This window comes from Cheilinus undulatus, linkage group 14 (genome assembly GCF_018320785.1).
Source record: "Cheilinus undulatus linkage group 14, ASM1832078v1, whole genome shotgun sequence".
NCBI classification, from domain to species: Eukaryota; Metazoa; Chordata; class Actinopteri; order Labriformes; family Labridae; genus Cheilinus; species Cheilinus undulatus.
In genome coordinates, this window is record NC_054878.1 from 38,439,023 (window position 1) to 38,455,697 (window position 16,675).

General features: G+C 40.2%; 1 protein-coding gene across 12 annotated transcripts in view; it reads left to right on the forward strand.

The window, feature by feature from the left end:
- Window positions 1–963: 963 nt before the first annotated feature.
- LOC121521335 (DNA (cytosine-5)-methyltransferase 3A-like) overlaps window positions 964–16,675 on the forward strand; it is a 106,168-nt gene continuing 90,456 nt past the window's right edge. For 10 of the 12 annotated variants that reach the window (XM_041805267.1, XM_041805255.1, XM_041805261.1 and 7 more), the window contains exons 1-2: window positions 989–1,085; window positions 12,576–12,818. In XM_041805267.1, coding sequence (XP_041661201.1) covers window positions 12,750–12,818 — 69 coding nt within the window. In that variant the 5' untranslated portion in view covers window positions 989–1,085; window positions 12,576–12,749. Of the gene's footprint in view, window positions 1,086–2,300; window positions 2,403–12,575; window positions 12,819–13,131; window positions 13,246–16,675 lie in introns of all 12 variants that reach the window. The other 2 variants (XM_041805256.1, XM_041805265.1) reach the window with 2 other exon arrangements.

Genomic DNA, 16,675 nt, shown 5'->3' on the forward strand with positions numbered 1-16,675 from the left:
TTAACATAAATGTTAACTGTTTGCATTGCTAAAATCCCAACAAAATGTACCTGTACAGACCATAAGACGTTTGTATAAATTAACTGATGTGTTTATATGTGCATATGTAATATTGATAACTTCAGAGCAAACAAGTCCTCCAGTTAAACAGTTAAGGTTCAAACATAATCTCGTATGTCTAAAATGTCCATTTTTACAGCAGAAATACTCATGTTCACAGCCTGGCTCACTATACGGTTTTGTTTGGATAGCCCATGTCTTTATGGGCACACACTGTGCAGGGTTGAATTTTATTATATCTCATACATTTTTGTTTAAAGGATTCTAGTTACATATTATTAGGGGCATGGCTGACAGGCACTAATCAGGAGGCAGAGGTTTCATTATGGTAACTGGAGGGCAAATCGGGCCTTAAACCATCCAGTTAGTGGCTAGCCTTAGTCATATGCACTGTATTTTGCCATTATGTGCATGCAGGCTATAGATAAAGGGTCCAGCAACAGGTAATTTAATAATTTATCTGTGTATTTATACATTTAGAAGGCCATGATTTGTGCTGTTTATTCTATAGTAAAGGTGTTTATGAAAGGACATGTCATACTGTATATTCTTTAAAGGCTTTTACACCATAGACGACAATTAATTGTATTCTTGAAACATCCACGGGAAGTGAACAGCCCTATCTCCTCTGAGTGTCAGATTAACTGCTGTTTTACTCCATGGAAAGTTCAACACTTGTCTTCACGTGCTCCAGTGTGAGTACGCATGGACGTAAGCGCGTGCTCGCGTGTGTTATTATGTCCTGAGTTGCATTTGTAGACTTTAGGACCTCGCGGAAACTTTCTCTCCGGTGTGGCAGCCACTGCAGCGCGTGAGAGAGCGAGCAGGCCGGTGGTGAGCGAGAGAGAGAGAGAGAGAAGCAGGCGGGGGAGCGCGAGCCAGCAGCGGAGAGAGAAGACCCGGTAGAGCGCGAGGAGGGAGAGAGAGAGTGAGTGAGTGAGTGAGAGAGAGAGAGATCAAGAGTGAACGAGAGGAGAGAGAGCGACGACCATCAGGGTCCGTGTGCCTGAGGGACGGACGACACGGTAAATATAAACATTACATTTTGGCTCGTGAACGCACACCGGCACTCGTTACAGCCGTTAAGTAAGCTACAGCCATCTCCTAAAGTCATGTCTCGCGCGCTCCGGGGCCAAACCGTTGGTTCCGTTTTAGCAGATGATGTGCGCGTGAAGACGGAGCGGTACGTACACGGGGCGAGTGAACTTGGTGACTTCTTTTGTACGTTTGAAGGAAAATCACAGCAATCAGACTGGTGCTATTCAACGGAGGTGTGTTAAACATTATCCGGTGAGGCGTGCAGCACCACCTACCACCTTCGACCCCTCCAAACAGCAGCAGGTAACGTTAAACCGAAGCGCACCGTCCCCTTCACCTACCAGATGCAGACAGACACATCAGCGCGCGGAACCGTCGCCTCAGCGGAGCGCGAGCGGGCGAGCGGGCGCGCGCCTACCGGGGTTACTGAGTGCATTCGGTCTGAAACGCGCCCCCGTGTGTGTTTTTTACCTGACCCAGTAAAGCTCATCGTTGCTACACACTCAGACACGTGTCTCTCACCGGCAGCCCGCCCCGTACACACCCCCGCCGGGATTATGCGCCGTTTAAAGAGAGGCCGTCCGGTAAAGGCCGCGTGAGGTCGCTCCCAATATTAATTGCCATAGAGCTGGGCTTCGTAGAGTTAGCAGGAATGACTGCAACACGTCCGGCGTAGACTTTAAAAATAAAAGTCTTTATTTAGAAAGGTTACGATATCCTTAAAAAGACTGTCTGGACTCTTACCAAACGACTTCCAGCAGTTTCAACACGTTGGTTTTTTGCAAGTAATCAACAAATCATTCCAAGCTGTAAGCCCTCAATTTGACCTGTAAGGCGGAATTTGATCCTACCTATTAGAACCTTTTAGGGGGGCTTCAAAATATCATCTCAGCACCCCTAAAAATAATAGCTGCATAAAAATCAGCAAAATGTATTCCTCTACACATGCCTTATATATCATGTCAGATAAAGAGAAATGGGAGGCAGGTCAGCATAAATTAAAATCCAAGATGACTGCCACTACATGATGATGACTTGTAGAATTTGACAGGCATTTGGTTATGTAAAACTCCTGTTACCAAGTTTTGTTGTTTTTGATAATATATAATATATTGAAAAATACTACTTGTTGTTAAGGGATATTTGTGTTTTAGTGAGGTCTATAAAATTGCAAGTATGTGAACATTTCAAATTATCCTTAGGAGCTGAGCAACCCCAAAGCTGTGAATCTAAAATCGCCCCTGGTCCTACTTTTGTTTAGAAGATAGAGGTCTGCAACTACACCGCAAAAACCTCAACTCAAAGTAAGCATGTATGTCTTATGTGTAAAAGAAAAAAACATCTCATTACACTAAGTGTAAACCACATTCACCTTTATTTCCCTCAAGATTAATAAAGTGTCCATCTATCTACCTGACAAGTTTAGACAATCATCCTGTCCCAAAATATAAAAAGCAAAAATAAGGCCTGAATTGTTTTGAATCAGTAACAACTTTAGTAAAACATGCTTTCTCTATTGGCAAACATTTGAATACATATTTCACAAGCAGTTTAGGCCTTGTTTTTGTATTTGATATCATTAAAAGGATGTTTATGGACTTGTTGGGTGAATTTGCCTTATAATAAGTGCAATGAGATTTTTTACACCACAGATGAAACAATGTACTTGTTAAAATTGGAGTTTCTATAGTGTAACAACACATTTTTGAAATATGTTCTTCTTTTTAGGTGATGTTTTGGTTGATATAGGGAAAAAATGTCAAGAGTTCAAAATGATATCTTTCTTACACATTCTTTCTTCTACCCCCAAGCCCCAATACTAATAATAACAGAGAAGATTATACAGAAAAAGCAAAACCACATAAGCCATGGCATTTTCTCCTTTGATTCTATGGCTGTGACTTTGGCCAGGTCTGTAAAAAATATCAATCACAATGGGACTTTCTGGTTGAATTAAGCAAAGCAGTAGTAATATTGATTAAACATCCTATAAGTTAGGGGAGAAAATACTATTTGATATTCTTCTGTCCAACAAAATCTGAGTCATAAAGGACAATGAGGTCATGCCTTCTTTTCAGTGACCCCAGTTAAGTTTCAATTACATATTGTAAGGCGTGGTGCACTTATTTGAACTAATTTAATTAATTTTGAACTTGTATTTTACATTTTTGAGGCCAGCTCTAAATGAGTAAAGGGCTTATTTTCCCCTTGTAGATGTTGAAGCTTTGAGACAAGTGTGCGCAATAACTTAAATGTGAAGAATCCGTTTCATGAATATTATATAGATATATTTCAAATCAAGATTATCTGAGAGTTAAGGTTGAAGCATGATATGCAGGAGGGGACTGGATTCATGACCTCGGATAACCTTAATATTTCTAATATTCACAAGTTACTACCCCGCTTGGGTTATACAAAAATGACAGCCTGAATGAGTGTTGAAAGTATGATGATTTAGTTCAAAAATATTGTAAGCCTATCTTTAAAAAAATTCTGCTTTTGTACTTCTTCATCAGCGGTACCTTCAGGTTAAAAAGAAAGCCCTCTAATTTATAAGTGTCCCCTTGAAAAACACTTGTCTCCATGAATTAAACAAGACTACATTAAACCAGAAAAGGAAATGGAATGTTATAGCAGCAAAAAATACAGGCTAAAAGGAGAGAAAAACAATAGAGACATTAAATTGACAAGTATGTATGTGTATGTGCTTTTATTGTGGAGAAATGTCATTCACATTCCTGTACAATCCCTGCCAAACTTTCTCTACCTTGACATGCCTCTGAAGCTTTTTCTCTGCGCAACCATTTCTCCTCCCCCTGGTTCAGGCTTCAGCCTGGGCCTTTGGCTCTGGTCTAATTTAAACAACTGCTGCATGAAATCTGAAACAATTTAAATGGGTTTCTATAGACTTTCTATAGGCGTGTGAGGTGAGCGTATGACCTAAATACTCAAAACTTGGAGGAGTTGGTTGGCCTGCAGCCTGGAGCTCGTGTAGGGAGCCCCCGGGGGTGTGGGGTGGATACTGTACACCCATTTCTGTAAAGTTTCCACCCCTGTCTTTCCGCTGGTAACCCTGGCTGGCTGCCTGTTGTCTTCCAACTTGGCGATGTAAGGCCACAGCGTGAGGAGTGACATACTGTACAATGCATTATGAGGAAAGCCAGACATATTGGCTGCACTCTCACGCTGTGCTCAAATCCAAATCACCGCTGGGATCCAATTTTCTTTTAGGCACATGCAAACGTCGTATTTGGCTCCTTTTGTGTCCAGATTGGGATCAGTATCTGACACCAGTCGGAACAAATCAGACCCCTGAACTGACTCGCCAAACATACAGTGACAAAAACCCAACATGCTCGAGCAGAAGTTAATGAGTGAACCAGGCTCTCCTTTTACTAATGAAGTCCTTTATGGAGCAATTTGTAATGCAAATACAAGGGCCCCGGAAAATAAGTCTATTTCTTTGGGTCGAAGTCAGTTTAAACAAAGATGTGGTGAACAGATTAAGCACTGGGCTAAATCTGTGCATATTGAACGCTGGATCCCTGTGTGTTAGGATGTTTCATCATTAAAGTGCATCTTAGGCAGAAATCCCCAGAACCTCAAAGTTAGAGTCAAAGATTTTCTGTTAAATAAATTATATCTGAGTCAGTCTCTACAACAAGTTTACCTAAATGTTCATCAGCTCCATGCTTTTCAATACCATGTGTTTTAAAATTAAACAGTCCTTGCTAATTAATGATGGATGGTTATGAAAAGCTTCAAAGCAACAGATCTGCTGTCATATTTTTCACTTAAAGCTGCTGTGAGGAAAAGAGAGAGATAAAGATAGCAGCTGTGGTTACACTCTCTGGTCAGCAAATTTTGATGTTTCTCAAGTCTTTTGGACATCTCGCAAAGATGCAGAAGTTAACTTTATCTCTAACAAACAGACAGACAGCAAAGGAGCCAACATTCTCTAAATTGCGCAAGTCCACTGCCAACATCTTGGTGCTAAAGCAGTACTGAATCATGGCCAGTGTATTTGTGCAATTTAAGCAGGATGCAGGACTTCTCTTGTAATTTTAGTTGGATGATGCATTTTTTTTTACATAATGGGTTCTTAGATTTCCAGTTTTGTTGTCACGATATAAAAACATTTTAAATATCCTTAGATTTTTATCTCTATCACACCAGATATCATGACTGTCTACATTAGTACAACACCAAAATCAATAGATTTTGCTTTGATTTTAAAGCTTAAATGCTGATTTAGGAACAAAATTAATTGACAGTAGGGCTGATTTACTTATTGATGAGGTTGCAAAATATAATCCTTGTCCAAAGTGCGCTGACTAGTTTCATGAACCTCATGTTGCAATTAAGGTTTTTCAAACTATAGTATGTGCTGTGGCTTCCTCTGCTCCTCACCTAAATTAAAGAGAGAGCTGTTTTTCAGTGGCAAGTCTGTGCTGTAAAGGAAGGGAGGGTATGCTCTGTTTACCATGGAAAAAACAAAACAAATGAGTGCAAGACAGCATGTGGCAGAGTAATCATTTAATCTTGATTATCCTGTTTTCACGTTCGTAAATAAGATAGAATCATAATTGAAATCGAAACTTTATTAAACGTTGTCAACAAGCAACATGTATGTCAACATGTACCTGAAGGTTAACTTCCTAGCACTAAATCACAGGTGTGTGCAGTGTAAAAGTTCATGCAGGCATTGTCACATGCTGACAGGCTTTAATGAGAAGGTGTAGCTCAAATTTCTCCAGTTGGTAGGTTTTTTAACAGTTTTCAACATGCAAAATAACCAGTTTGGAAATCAGTGTCAGTGTGTGAGCACTGGATGTCACATTCTGATCAGGCATCATCAGCCATTTGCTCTATACTGCATCAGTTAAATGTGCACTTCTCGGCTCTCTGAATTTAAGTTTCCTCTTTTCTACATTATTACAGAATGGAAGAATGGTGCTTTGTTTTGGTGAGCCTTTTATCTTCAGTGAGCTGGATAGTTTGGTGATAACACAAATCAAAGCTCAATATTCAGTCATCATGGAAGTGGATACTAATAATAATACACCTCTGTCAAGCTTACAAGCTTTTGGGTGAGAATCCTCCTGTGGGTCACTCCCAGCACCTTTAGAGCGCTCTCATTTGTCCTTAGCATTACTTTTTAAAATGACCTTGCTGAAGATAACAGATCAATAGCAACAGTGTGAGCTTCATGTATGAAGTTGCTCAACTTTTTTCATTTATAATTATCAACTCAATGTTTTCCTTTTATATATGATTTTATATCCTCATATTGTTGCTTAAATTTTCTCTAAATTCTAGGCATTTATTGTAAGATGCAAAAAATTTCCAGACCCTCCTCTTATTACTTGTTCCTCATTTTATTTAATGAACCAAGGTGGACAAGCTTTCAGAACCCTAAGCTGGCTACTTTCTCATATAGAGCTACTTTCACACTGCCTCTCTTTTCTGTGTCCATTATGCCTTCGTTCCGCAGCGCTGTTCTGTATGAAAGTGACCGTTCTGCAACGGGGTGGTTGATCTCGCCCCACCTCTGATCTGGATCAAGAGGTAGTATCAGAGCCGTAACAGACTTTTCCGCAACAAGTGTGAAAGGACGTCACGGCATTCCGCAACAGCAAGTGTGCGCTGCTGTCTCCATAAATGGGAGATTTAAAAACCAGCGCGGTTAAATCAAGCAGCATTTCATCGGAGAAAACAAAAGGAGGATAAAACAAAGAATAATGTGGATTAACTGGAGAGACTGCAAGATTAGAGAGCTGATCACACTCTGTACAGGAGAAGAGAGAGCAGACACATCTCTGCTCACAGCAGTGTCTGAAAAGTTCCATGATGTGTTCAAGTGAGCTCGGTACTCTGAAGTTTCTTACCTCCGACGTAAATACGTGCTCTGTGACACTGCTTAAAGTCGGACCTCCAACTCAGAAACATGGAGGGAAAAAAGTCTGTTGGATCTAATTGATCAAAATGAATGTTCATGTTATTTTCCCCATATTATATCTAGAAAATACAAAGTTTTAAACCGAGAAATCCAGAGTTTCAAGTTTCATTGAAAGCAGCAGCTTGGGCAGTGGCTGCCATCTGATTACGGGATGCTGGGGTGTGTGTGTAAGCTCGGGCGTGCACGTCTCTGTTACACCTTTGTGTGAATTGCTCGTTGCAGAACAGAGATGGGCATTCCTTTTCACCTTTATTGCGGAATTTCTGTGAAAAAACGGCTTAGGTTGGCTATTTCATATGTCTGTGGAAAGCCCCATATGTCTGTGGAAAGCCCTTGATCTGTTTTTAGGGTCAGACATAAGGAAATATTGGCATAGTGAGAGCGTTACACTTACTTACTGCCAGTTAACCTTACGAGCATGTTTTTGGTAGTGGGAGGAAGCTGGAGTACCTGGAGAGAACCCATACATGCAAAGGGAGAACATGCAAACTCAGCACAGAAAGGCCCTGACCAGGAAACAAGCCAGGGATGTCTTTGCTGTGAGGCAACACTGCTTACCTCTGCACCACTGTGCAGCTCCCATTAAGCATGAGTATTGGTTGTAATTTTTTTTTTTTTCTTTTTTTAAGATTTATTTTTGGCCTTTTTGCCTTTAGGACAGTGGATAGAGGCGGAAACAGGGAGGAGAGCGGGGAGAGACATGCAGGAGGTAGTGCCACGGGCAGGATTCGAACCCGGGTTGCCTGCGTACATGGCACACGCCTTAACCACTCGACTACCAGCGTGCCAAGGTTGTAAATTTTAAAATGATAGAAGAAGCACATTGCGGTAAAACCGGCACACTGCTTTGTGATAAATTGTTCTTGGGCGTGTTAGGACTCTGTCGTAGGAACCAGTAAAATCAAGTTGATTTTGTTTCTGATACTCGCTCATGTTGTGTGCTGTTGGCACACAATGTAATGGTGTCCTTGCATGACTTCATAAGTTTAAACAGATCTGAATAACTTTCTTCAGTTTTGCTGGGGAAACATCTGTAGAATGAGGTCAGTGCAGGCACCTGTAATGATGGCACCTGCAATGGTCTCCAAAAGGTACTACTTAAAGCCGGGCATACACTGGGATTTCTGGGACTCTGTGAAAGTCGTTGCAGAATGTCAGCTCATACTGTGCGACTGATTTGCTAACAACGCACAACCATTGCGCACAATGTACGTGCTCACACTACACGGTCTGATGGTCGTGCATGACCTGAGTACTCACACTGTATGAGTGAAGTCTGGATGGACTGCGACAAAATCAGTGGATTTTCCTTTGAAAAAGTCTGACATACTGAGGTTGAAGTTGTATCCAGTCTAATCATCTCTCTCTCACTCTGTATCCCACACATAAACATCATCACCATCCATGTCAGCTGGAGGTCCACAGGTAGGGATATTTCCTGCTTGTTTATTTACTTAATTATAGTGGGGGTGGGGGGCATTAGAAAGTCATTTCTGCTGTTATCCTGATGATTCTGTTTGTGATTCTGCTCTCACTGGGTGAGTGTCTGGAGTCGTACGACCAAAATATCAAACATTTCCGAAATCCATCCAACCATTTGGCAGCAGCTGGTCTGGTTGTGATCGGGTCGTGGTCGTATCCCTCTGTACACAGCGTGACAAACAACGCCCAATCCGACTGAAAGTCTGCGCCACTTCCAAGTGAGGCATTTGACTCAAAATGCAGGGCTGATTTGGATGAAATTCGTGCTGTGTATGCCCAGCTTAAGAGAAAACTGAGTTCTTACACGTTGCTTCTACAAGGCAGGTTGTCAACATGAACTGATGGAAATTCTGAGTTAAAATTAAGTTTAACTTTTTTGGGCGAGCGTTTTGCAAACATTACTCTAATATTTATTGTAAAAAACTCCCTCTTTAAGTATCTCATGTAGTTGTGGTAATGGCTCTGTATGTTCAGTATCTGTTTCTATTAGGTGGTTAGACGTTATATGATACTAACACAACATAAAGAAAGTGGGAGGAACTGGTGTCAATCGAGCTCTTTACAAATTGCTGCCCCAGGGCCTCAGAGCGCCTTAATCCGGCCCTGCATAGCTGTGATACTTCTGCTTTAACACACTTTCTTGTGCTCATGGCTTTTACATCACTTTGATAGTGCCCTTAGTAATATCTTGAGATAGCAGATTAGAAATGTGGCATGCCTTGTTATTTTTATTCATCATGGTATTTTTTTTCTTGCTGGTCTCAACCTTTAAATGTGACTTTTTTAAATGTCAGACAACCTGGTGAGCACAAAACTCCAGAAGTAATCAATAAATGAGTAAAAAACGGAAAGTGCACTTGGACATTATTTTAGAGCCAGCAGGTGTTATGTTTTATCCTGTGGCTGGTCAGATTTGTGATCTGGCTGGAAACACCTATCTTAGCGTCACATCTGAATTGAAGAGTCAGTTTTGATTTTTGTGTAGCACTTGTCTCGTAAGTATTTTCCCCAGACTTTCTTAAACCAACGTAGATACTATCAGTATCTGTGGAAAATAAAGCCTCTGAATGCAGAACAAGGTCTCAGTTTGAGGTGAAACAAGTTAAATGGGTTACAGTGTTTGGAAAACAGGCACATTAAAATGAGTGTCAAGAGTTGTGTTTCCAGGTTTTCAGAAAGCAGTAGCCTCTCCTTTAATTGTTATGTTACAATCTGTTTCACTTGTTTTTGAAATTTTCAGTGTAATCAGGCTCAGAGTAGTGAAAGTTGTGTTGAACTGAATCATCCCCCTTTTTTAAACTTTTGGCTTCATGTTATGCACTTCAGCTCCTTAATTTGCCTGAGGATTTAAACATGAGCTAACAGCCAGTAACGGCAGTGATTTGTTGGTGTTGGTTTGCCAGTCATTTGTAGATGCTTTTTAACAGTCTCAAAAGCTTACAGCCTGCCAAAACAGCTGGGAAAATAAACTGGCAGAGGAAATCTTACAACTCACATTCACCAAATCAATGCCAGAACCAGTTCAAGTTTTATAAATTTGTCCCAGTACCTGTCATAAGTGATGATTGAATCCAGATTTGATATCTTTTGTTCTTGTTGAATAGGATTTGTCACTTACTAGCTCCCATATGACGAATAATTGAGTGAAGAGAGTAAGGAACTCCTCCTCCCTTACAGTTTCCCCTCATTTTCTACACTAACTCCTTCGCTGACTTGAAGCCATCAGTCTGTTGATCACACATACTCTGTCAACAGGTTTTCTGCCTGATCACTTATACTTTTGCACTAAAATACTATTTTGTTTAGATGTTTTAGCATGTTACTTTCTTTTTGCATCCTGTCTCAGTGATATGTAGTGTCCTGGTCAGCAGTATGTATGGTGTTTTGTGTCCAGAGCACTGATCAAACAGAATTATTGATCTAAACCTTAAGTGTAGTCAATGCTTTGGTTGCTCTAAATGATAAAAAAAATGAAATTATTATATCTGATAATTCTAGCATAAAAAAAAAAGTTACAGTAATTGCTTGTACAGTAATTGCAGATTATTCCGTGTATATCAGTCTGTCTAGGATTTTACAGGCTCGTGATTTTTTATGGCCTCAAAAGCTTAATTCAGGGTGGATTAAAAAAAACAAACAAACGAAAAAATAATAATAATTAAAAAAAATTTTTATATATATATATATATATATATATATATATATAAACAGTACTGTGCAGAAGTAGGCATGTTTGGGCTGAAATTTGAGGCTGAAGTAAGGCGTGTAATGGCGACCTGAGGGTCCCATCGGGCGGGAAAGAGGATTGACACAACCCAGGTCATGCTCTGGATGTCTTTGTACATTACCAAGGGCATGGGAAAATAATCTGATGAAAACAAAACTAAAACCACAGCTTTAGGGCGGAGTTATGGGTAGAAGTGGCGCTTAAACATAGCCTAGGGTACTGTTAGGGTGGGTAGGAGGGTTGCCACAACCCCCTGGTTGTTGTGTGAATGTTCTAAGCACCTGAAAACTCTTGGTGGTTGCTGGGCGTATTAGCAGGGGTGCAAAGGCCTGGACAAAAGAAATGCTGTTAAGCTCAACCTTGGCTGCTGAGCAACACACATACATGTCAAATGTGTAGACACTGACTCTGGCCGCCCTCCCCTCTCTCTTTAGCCCGGGGTTGTGGAACATCAGGATCTGTGAAGAAGTGTTAGCACTCTACATGCCTTAAACTTCTGCACAGTACTGTATATATTTATAAGCAGATGGATCCCAGGAAGACTAGCCAATGCTTTTGCTAGTGCTAATGGGGATCCTAATAAAGAAAGAAAAAAAGAAAGGTATATCTAAATTAGTGTTTGGTCACCTAATTATTTTATTATTTTATCCCATCTGTTATACTGCAGAAGCATGCAAGATGCAAAAATCCAAGATGGTGGAGTCTATGGAGGGGACCCTACCCTTATATGAATAAAAGGTTTATTGTAAATTAATAAGAAAATAAATAAAACAATGTTTGCTTTGCTGATGCGACTACTTTGAATATTACACACTGCACCTGTGTTAAAATGACTAAAAATAAGCCACAGAGTTATTTAAATTACTGTCATGTTGTTTCTGCTTTCTCCATTGTGCAGACTCTGTGAGGGTGCATCTTTTAAACCCAATATGTCATTATGACTGATGGCAGAGGCCTGGTTGGACTTTGAGTGATGTGGGTGCAGGTAGCAGGCAACTGGAAAAGATGACAGTCATGCCTCAGACCAGTATGGGGCAACAAGGCTCAGTATGAGTTCATTCCAAGAGTTGATAAAGGTCATCAAGAAATGTATGTCACATGTGCGTTGGGGTTCAGTCCACAAATCAACATATTTAAACAAAGTCTTGGAATTTTTCTTTTCTTTTCTTTTTAATTTATTCACGGTATAAAAATATTACTACTGTACAATAGTTGATGATAAAAGATTTTGGCAGACTTAAAGAACACCAGGAGGCCTTAGTTACATATCTCTGAAAAATCTTTTCAAAGTTGTTCATCTTAAGGAAATAATGAGAAATTTTCTTTGCACAGAAAAGATTAAAAATCTAGTTTAATGGCATTTAATTCTTATTGATATTGCCAATAAACATGTAGATTTTGTCTATGTGTACCTGCAGTACAAAGACGATCTTTTTGTCTAATGGAGTGGGACGCTTTTATCCTGCTACATCCATCACACAGTGACAGCCATGATGAAAGCTGCTCTGATTCTAGCAGATTCCTTTGAGTACACCTGCATAGTGTCTGTAAATGTGTGTTAACGTGCTCTGAAATGGAATATTTTGGGGGGAAACATCCATCATGTACAGTCTGAAAGATGCCTGCTCCAGTTGTACAATATGAGCTTGGGGCAAAAGGCTTGTGTTGTTGTGAAAAGATGAATACAATGTGTAGAGACTGAAAAACAGGGACAAAGGGGAAAACAAGATATCTGCCACAAATTATTTCTTTGTTCATACTATGAGTGTGCTCATATGTCACTATTCTGTGTTCTTTATCTTTCCTCAGGAGAGGGACAAGACCAACTGAACGACTGATTGTCCAACCAACCAACTGACAGACAGACTGAGAGCCAGACAGACTGAATGAAGCCGCACCTGGTGCTTCTGAGGGCTCTTCCCATGTTTTGATTTGCTCAATTTTTTACTTTCCACACGTGGTTTCACCAAGCCGCTTCCTGCCATGCCGTCCAACAGTCCTGCTGCCGCTGAGCCGCCTCAGACACCGGAGAACGACACAGTAAATGATGTGGTGAGAAAGATTTATTTTCATTTCCATACAGTGATCTGTCACTCCCTTTGCAAATAGTGTAAATGTGATCACAGTAAAGTAGAAATACTTGGTAAGAGGCTTTATGAACTATAGCAATCGCACAAGAGCTTTAAACTTTTATGAACTTATTTAGATTTAACTCTGCGGGATAATTATGTATTGTAAGCAGGTTGTAATCACAAATTGAAACCCCAATAGGGTGAGCAGGACCCAGCTTCAGTTTTGCAGACTTTTCTGCTGTGGCTGTCTGTCTATTGGTTTTCTTTCAGCACTGTTTCTCATTTTCCCTCAGTAAACAGGCCAACATCAAATTAACCAGACTTCTTTCCAGGGATTGATATGATTAGAATCAGTCCTCCAGAGTTTGTGATAGGAGCTGCGTCCCTAGCAACTGCCTGCTTTCTTGGTAACTATCTTGTCTTCTTATCAACAATCATCTAAAGAGAAATAGCAGAACGTTGTGATGCATAATTGATCAGAATCAAATATTTCTCATAGCTGTCTAATAGAAACATGCAGTAACTGTTTATAATTATTCCAGTGGTATTTTTCAAACTCTGTAAAATGTTCAAGGAGTCTGATCAACTATCAGAAGTCATATTCATGATCATATTCATGATATTTTAGTGTTATTAACACATTAGTATGTGACCTGTGTTTCAGCAATGTAAGAAAGTGCAGGTGACACATGTTTATAGACTCTCTGCTACATTAAATCAGTTATGACACTATTTTAGTTGTTTGGCATGCACTAACAACAGCTGTGAAAGACATGACACATTCTCCACTTTATGTAGTGCTGTAAACTTAAATGTACACAGTCATAAAGATAAGATAGGCCTTTGTTGACTCCCAGGGTGTAACTCAGGAGGACAAAGACAGAAAAAATAGCTACAGGTATATAAAGAAAAAGATAGAAACTGTAAAACTCGAAAACACAATAGAGTTAAAGTGAAAATAAATCGTATTTAGGTTTGTTGTATGAAAGGTCACTGTGTTATGAACTTCACGTCATGCTACCCCAAATAGAGCATAATGGAGTGAGATAGAGAGAGCCTGTGATGATCTTTACATTTGTAAGGAATAGGGGTGGGTAAAAATATCGATGCATCGCAATATTTCCCCCCTCATTTCAATATTGATTCAGCAAATCCTCTGAATCGATTCACCTCCTGGCCAATGGGGGTGACTGTGCGTTTGATTTGTGTTGTATGGACGGAGGCCACACTCAACCAAACAACAACCAACCATAACCGTGTTATGTGAGGTTTATCACAATTTCCAAGAGGACAGAAATATTATTAAAGTTTACATGCACTTTACTTTCTCAGTGTTTATACAGAACTGGCAAGTTTTTTACTTTTGTACTCCTTATGCACAAATAAGTTATTATTGTGCAAATGTTTATTTTCAGATGTTTTATTTTTAAAAAATGTGAGGTGACCTACCACATATGTTCACATTGGCATGAAAATAATTATTAAAAATTGTCAACAGGTCATTTGTGTATTTCTACTTCTTACTGAATCAACATCAAAGCATTTAAATCAATATCGAATCGATATCGAATTGAATCATAACCTCAAGAATCGAAATCGTATTGAATCATGAGGTTCTTAGCAATACCCAGCCCTAGTAAGGAACATGCATTTGTGGGATGAGCAGCAGAGCTGAGTATGTGGGTTGCGCCCATGAAAAATTTGCCAAATCTTCTCTGCCAATGCCAAACAGCTTATTTTGCTGTTGCTGTTGGCTCTTGTTTTGAGTTTCTGGTACCCCCAGAAGCTCAAAACCTGTTTGGCAACAGGTTGGCAGCACCTGTGAGCAGCTAAGGCATGCATGTTCCTTACAGGTGTGGCACCATTTAAAAGGGTAATAAACAGGCTTTCCAATGGTATAAGATTTATTGCCAAGAAGCATTGTTACAACAAAGAAATAATCTAACAAACACAAATGTCCTTACTTTATGTGCTAAGTTTATTTGTTGAGCCATGTTCTGAGTCAAATTTAGGTCTAAAACTAGAATGGCCGTCTGAGGCGGCAGACCCACGCCTTAGCAGCGCCACCAAGGAACTTACACTTCCATTGATTACTATGGTGTTCAAAATGTCGAAGTCCGAGAAAAACCGAACGGGTGCGCGGATCACCACCAAAATCAAATCGATTATTCCCTGTCACTATCCCAATATTCCCTGAAAGTTTGGTGAAGATCCAACTTTCCGTTGTCGAGTTATCTTGTACACATACAAACAAAGAAACAAACAAAGATACGGAACCCTCTAATTAACCCCCTGCCGATTTCATCGGCATGGGTAATATTCAGTATCAGCTGATACCCAACACCTTGGCATCAGAATCATACCAGGAAGGAAAAAATGGTATGGGAACATCCCTACTTTTAAGCCCGACTATTTTCTTGTCATGACTGTGGGAAGCCAAAATTGTAAATAAAATTGAAACTCAATTAATTGGCCAGCTTTAGGAGGCACTATCAAACACTGTACTGTAATGGAAAATGAGTAGAGTTGATGCACTGAGTAGAGCCAAGTCAATCTTGCGCCACATGGAAATGCGAGTAGCTGTGCGGCAGAGTAGGTAGCATTAGCATTGTCACTACTCAGACCTTGCTTGCACAGAGCCAGGGTTTGTGGGATAATGCTGTTGCAGCTAAGGACCATGTGGCAGATTATGTAACTCATCAGCAGCGCATAGGGGCATGATTAAGATTAGGGGTCTCTTCACTGAGTGCTTATCCTTTCATTACGGCATAGATCTCTTGTGTTTAAAATTCAAATGCACTAATTTCTGCACCTTTTTAACACTGTGTTGCTCTACTGTACTTTTACCTCAGTAACCATCACTACTGCTGTAGTAATTATTGCGGCTGCTCTAATTATAAACATTGAATTGCTACTACTGTTATTTTTGCATCAGCAGATATTATTACAACCATCATCACTTTTACTACAGCTGTCATTACCACCACTACTTTGGCTTCTAGGCTCTCAGTTGAGAGCCTTTTTAGCCAACATATACAGAGAATCTGGCAGCTAAGGCTGCGTGAGTGTGTGGCTGTAATAATTAAACTTACAGTTATTTATTTACATTCCCTTCAGGCCTTTCTGCATTCCACACACTCACCCGACCACATGCAGGTGAGACAAAAACAGGGTTTCGATTCTTAAACAATTTTTTCTCACAAACGTGGACGCACATATTCACTCGCGCACACACTCAGACACACAATTCCACACTGTCAGACATACATGAGGTGAAAAATGGCTCCTTTCATTTGCTCCCCCAGAGCCCAGGGCAGCCCTCGTAAATCTGTGAGAGGTTTGAAGTTCATTGTATGGTGCTGCTATATAAAGAGCCGTCTCACTCACCCACTTCCACATACACACACTGGAACAGGGCCAACAAGTACAGAGCTTCTGCTGCACAGTTTTTCCCCCCTCTTTTTACTCTGGAGTCTGTTGTGCTTTTTAACTCCCAGAGACTTAACTCTCTCACTCTCTCTCACAAGGAATCAAAACAACCTGGAGGGGAATCAGAGTGAGTCATTGAGTTTGAGGACAGAGAGAAAGAAAAGACAAGGACATAAAAAGAGAAGATAGTGTTTGAGGTTTGCCTGATTCCAGGTTGAACATTGCCAACAATAAATACACTTTTTTGAAGCTTATGTTCAGTTGTCGCAGATAAAGACATTTCTGTGGGGCTAAACAAGGGTTGAGCCTGTAAAATTGTGGTTGGAACTCAAACTTGATATTGTATATCCCTCTTGTAAATGTATTAAAAGACTTGAAAGTCTTTCGGTGTGTAGAGCATTGGCTTTA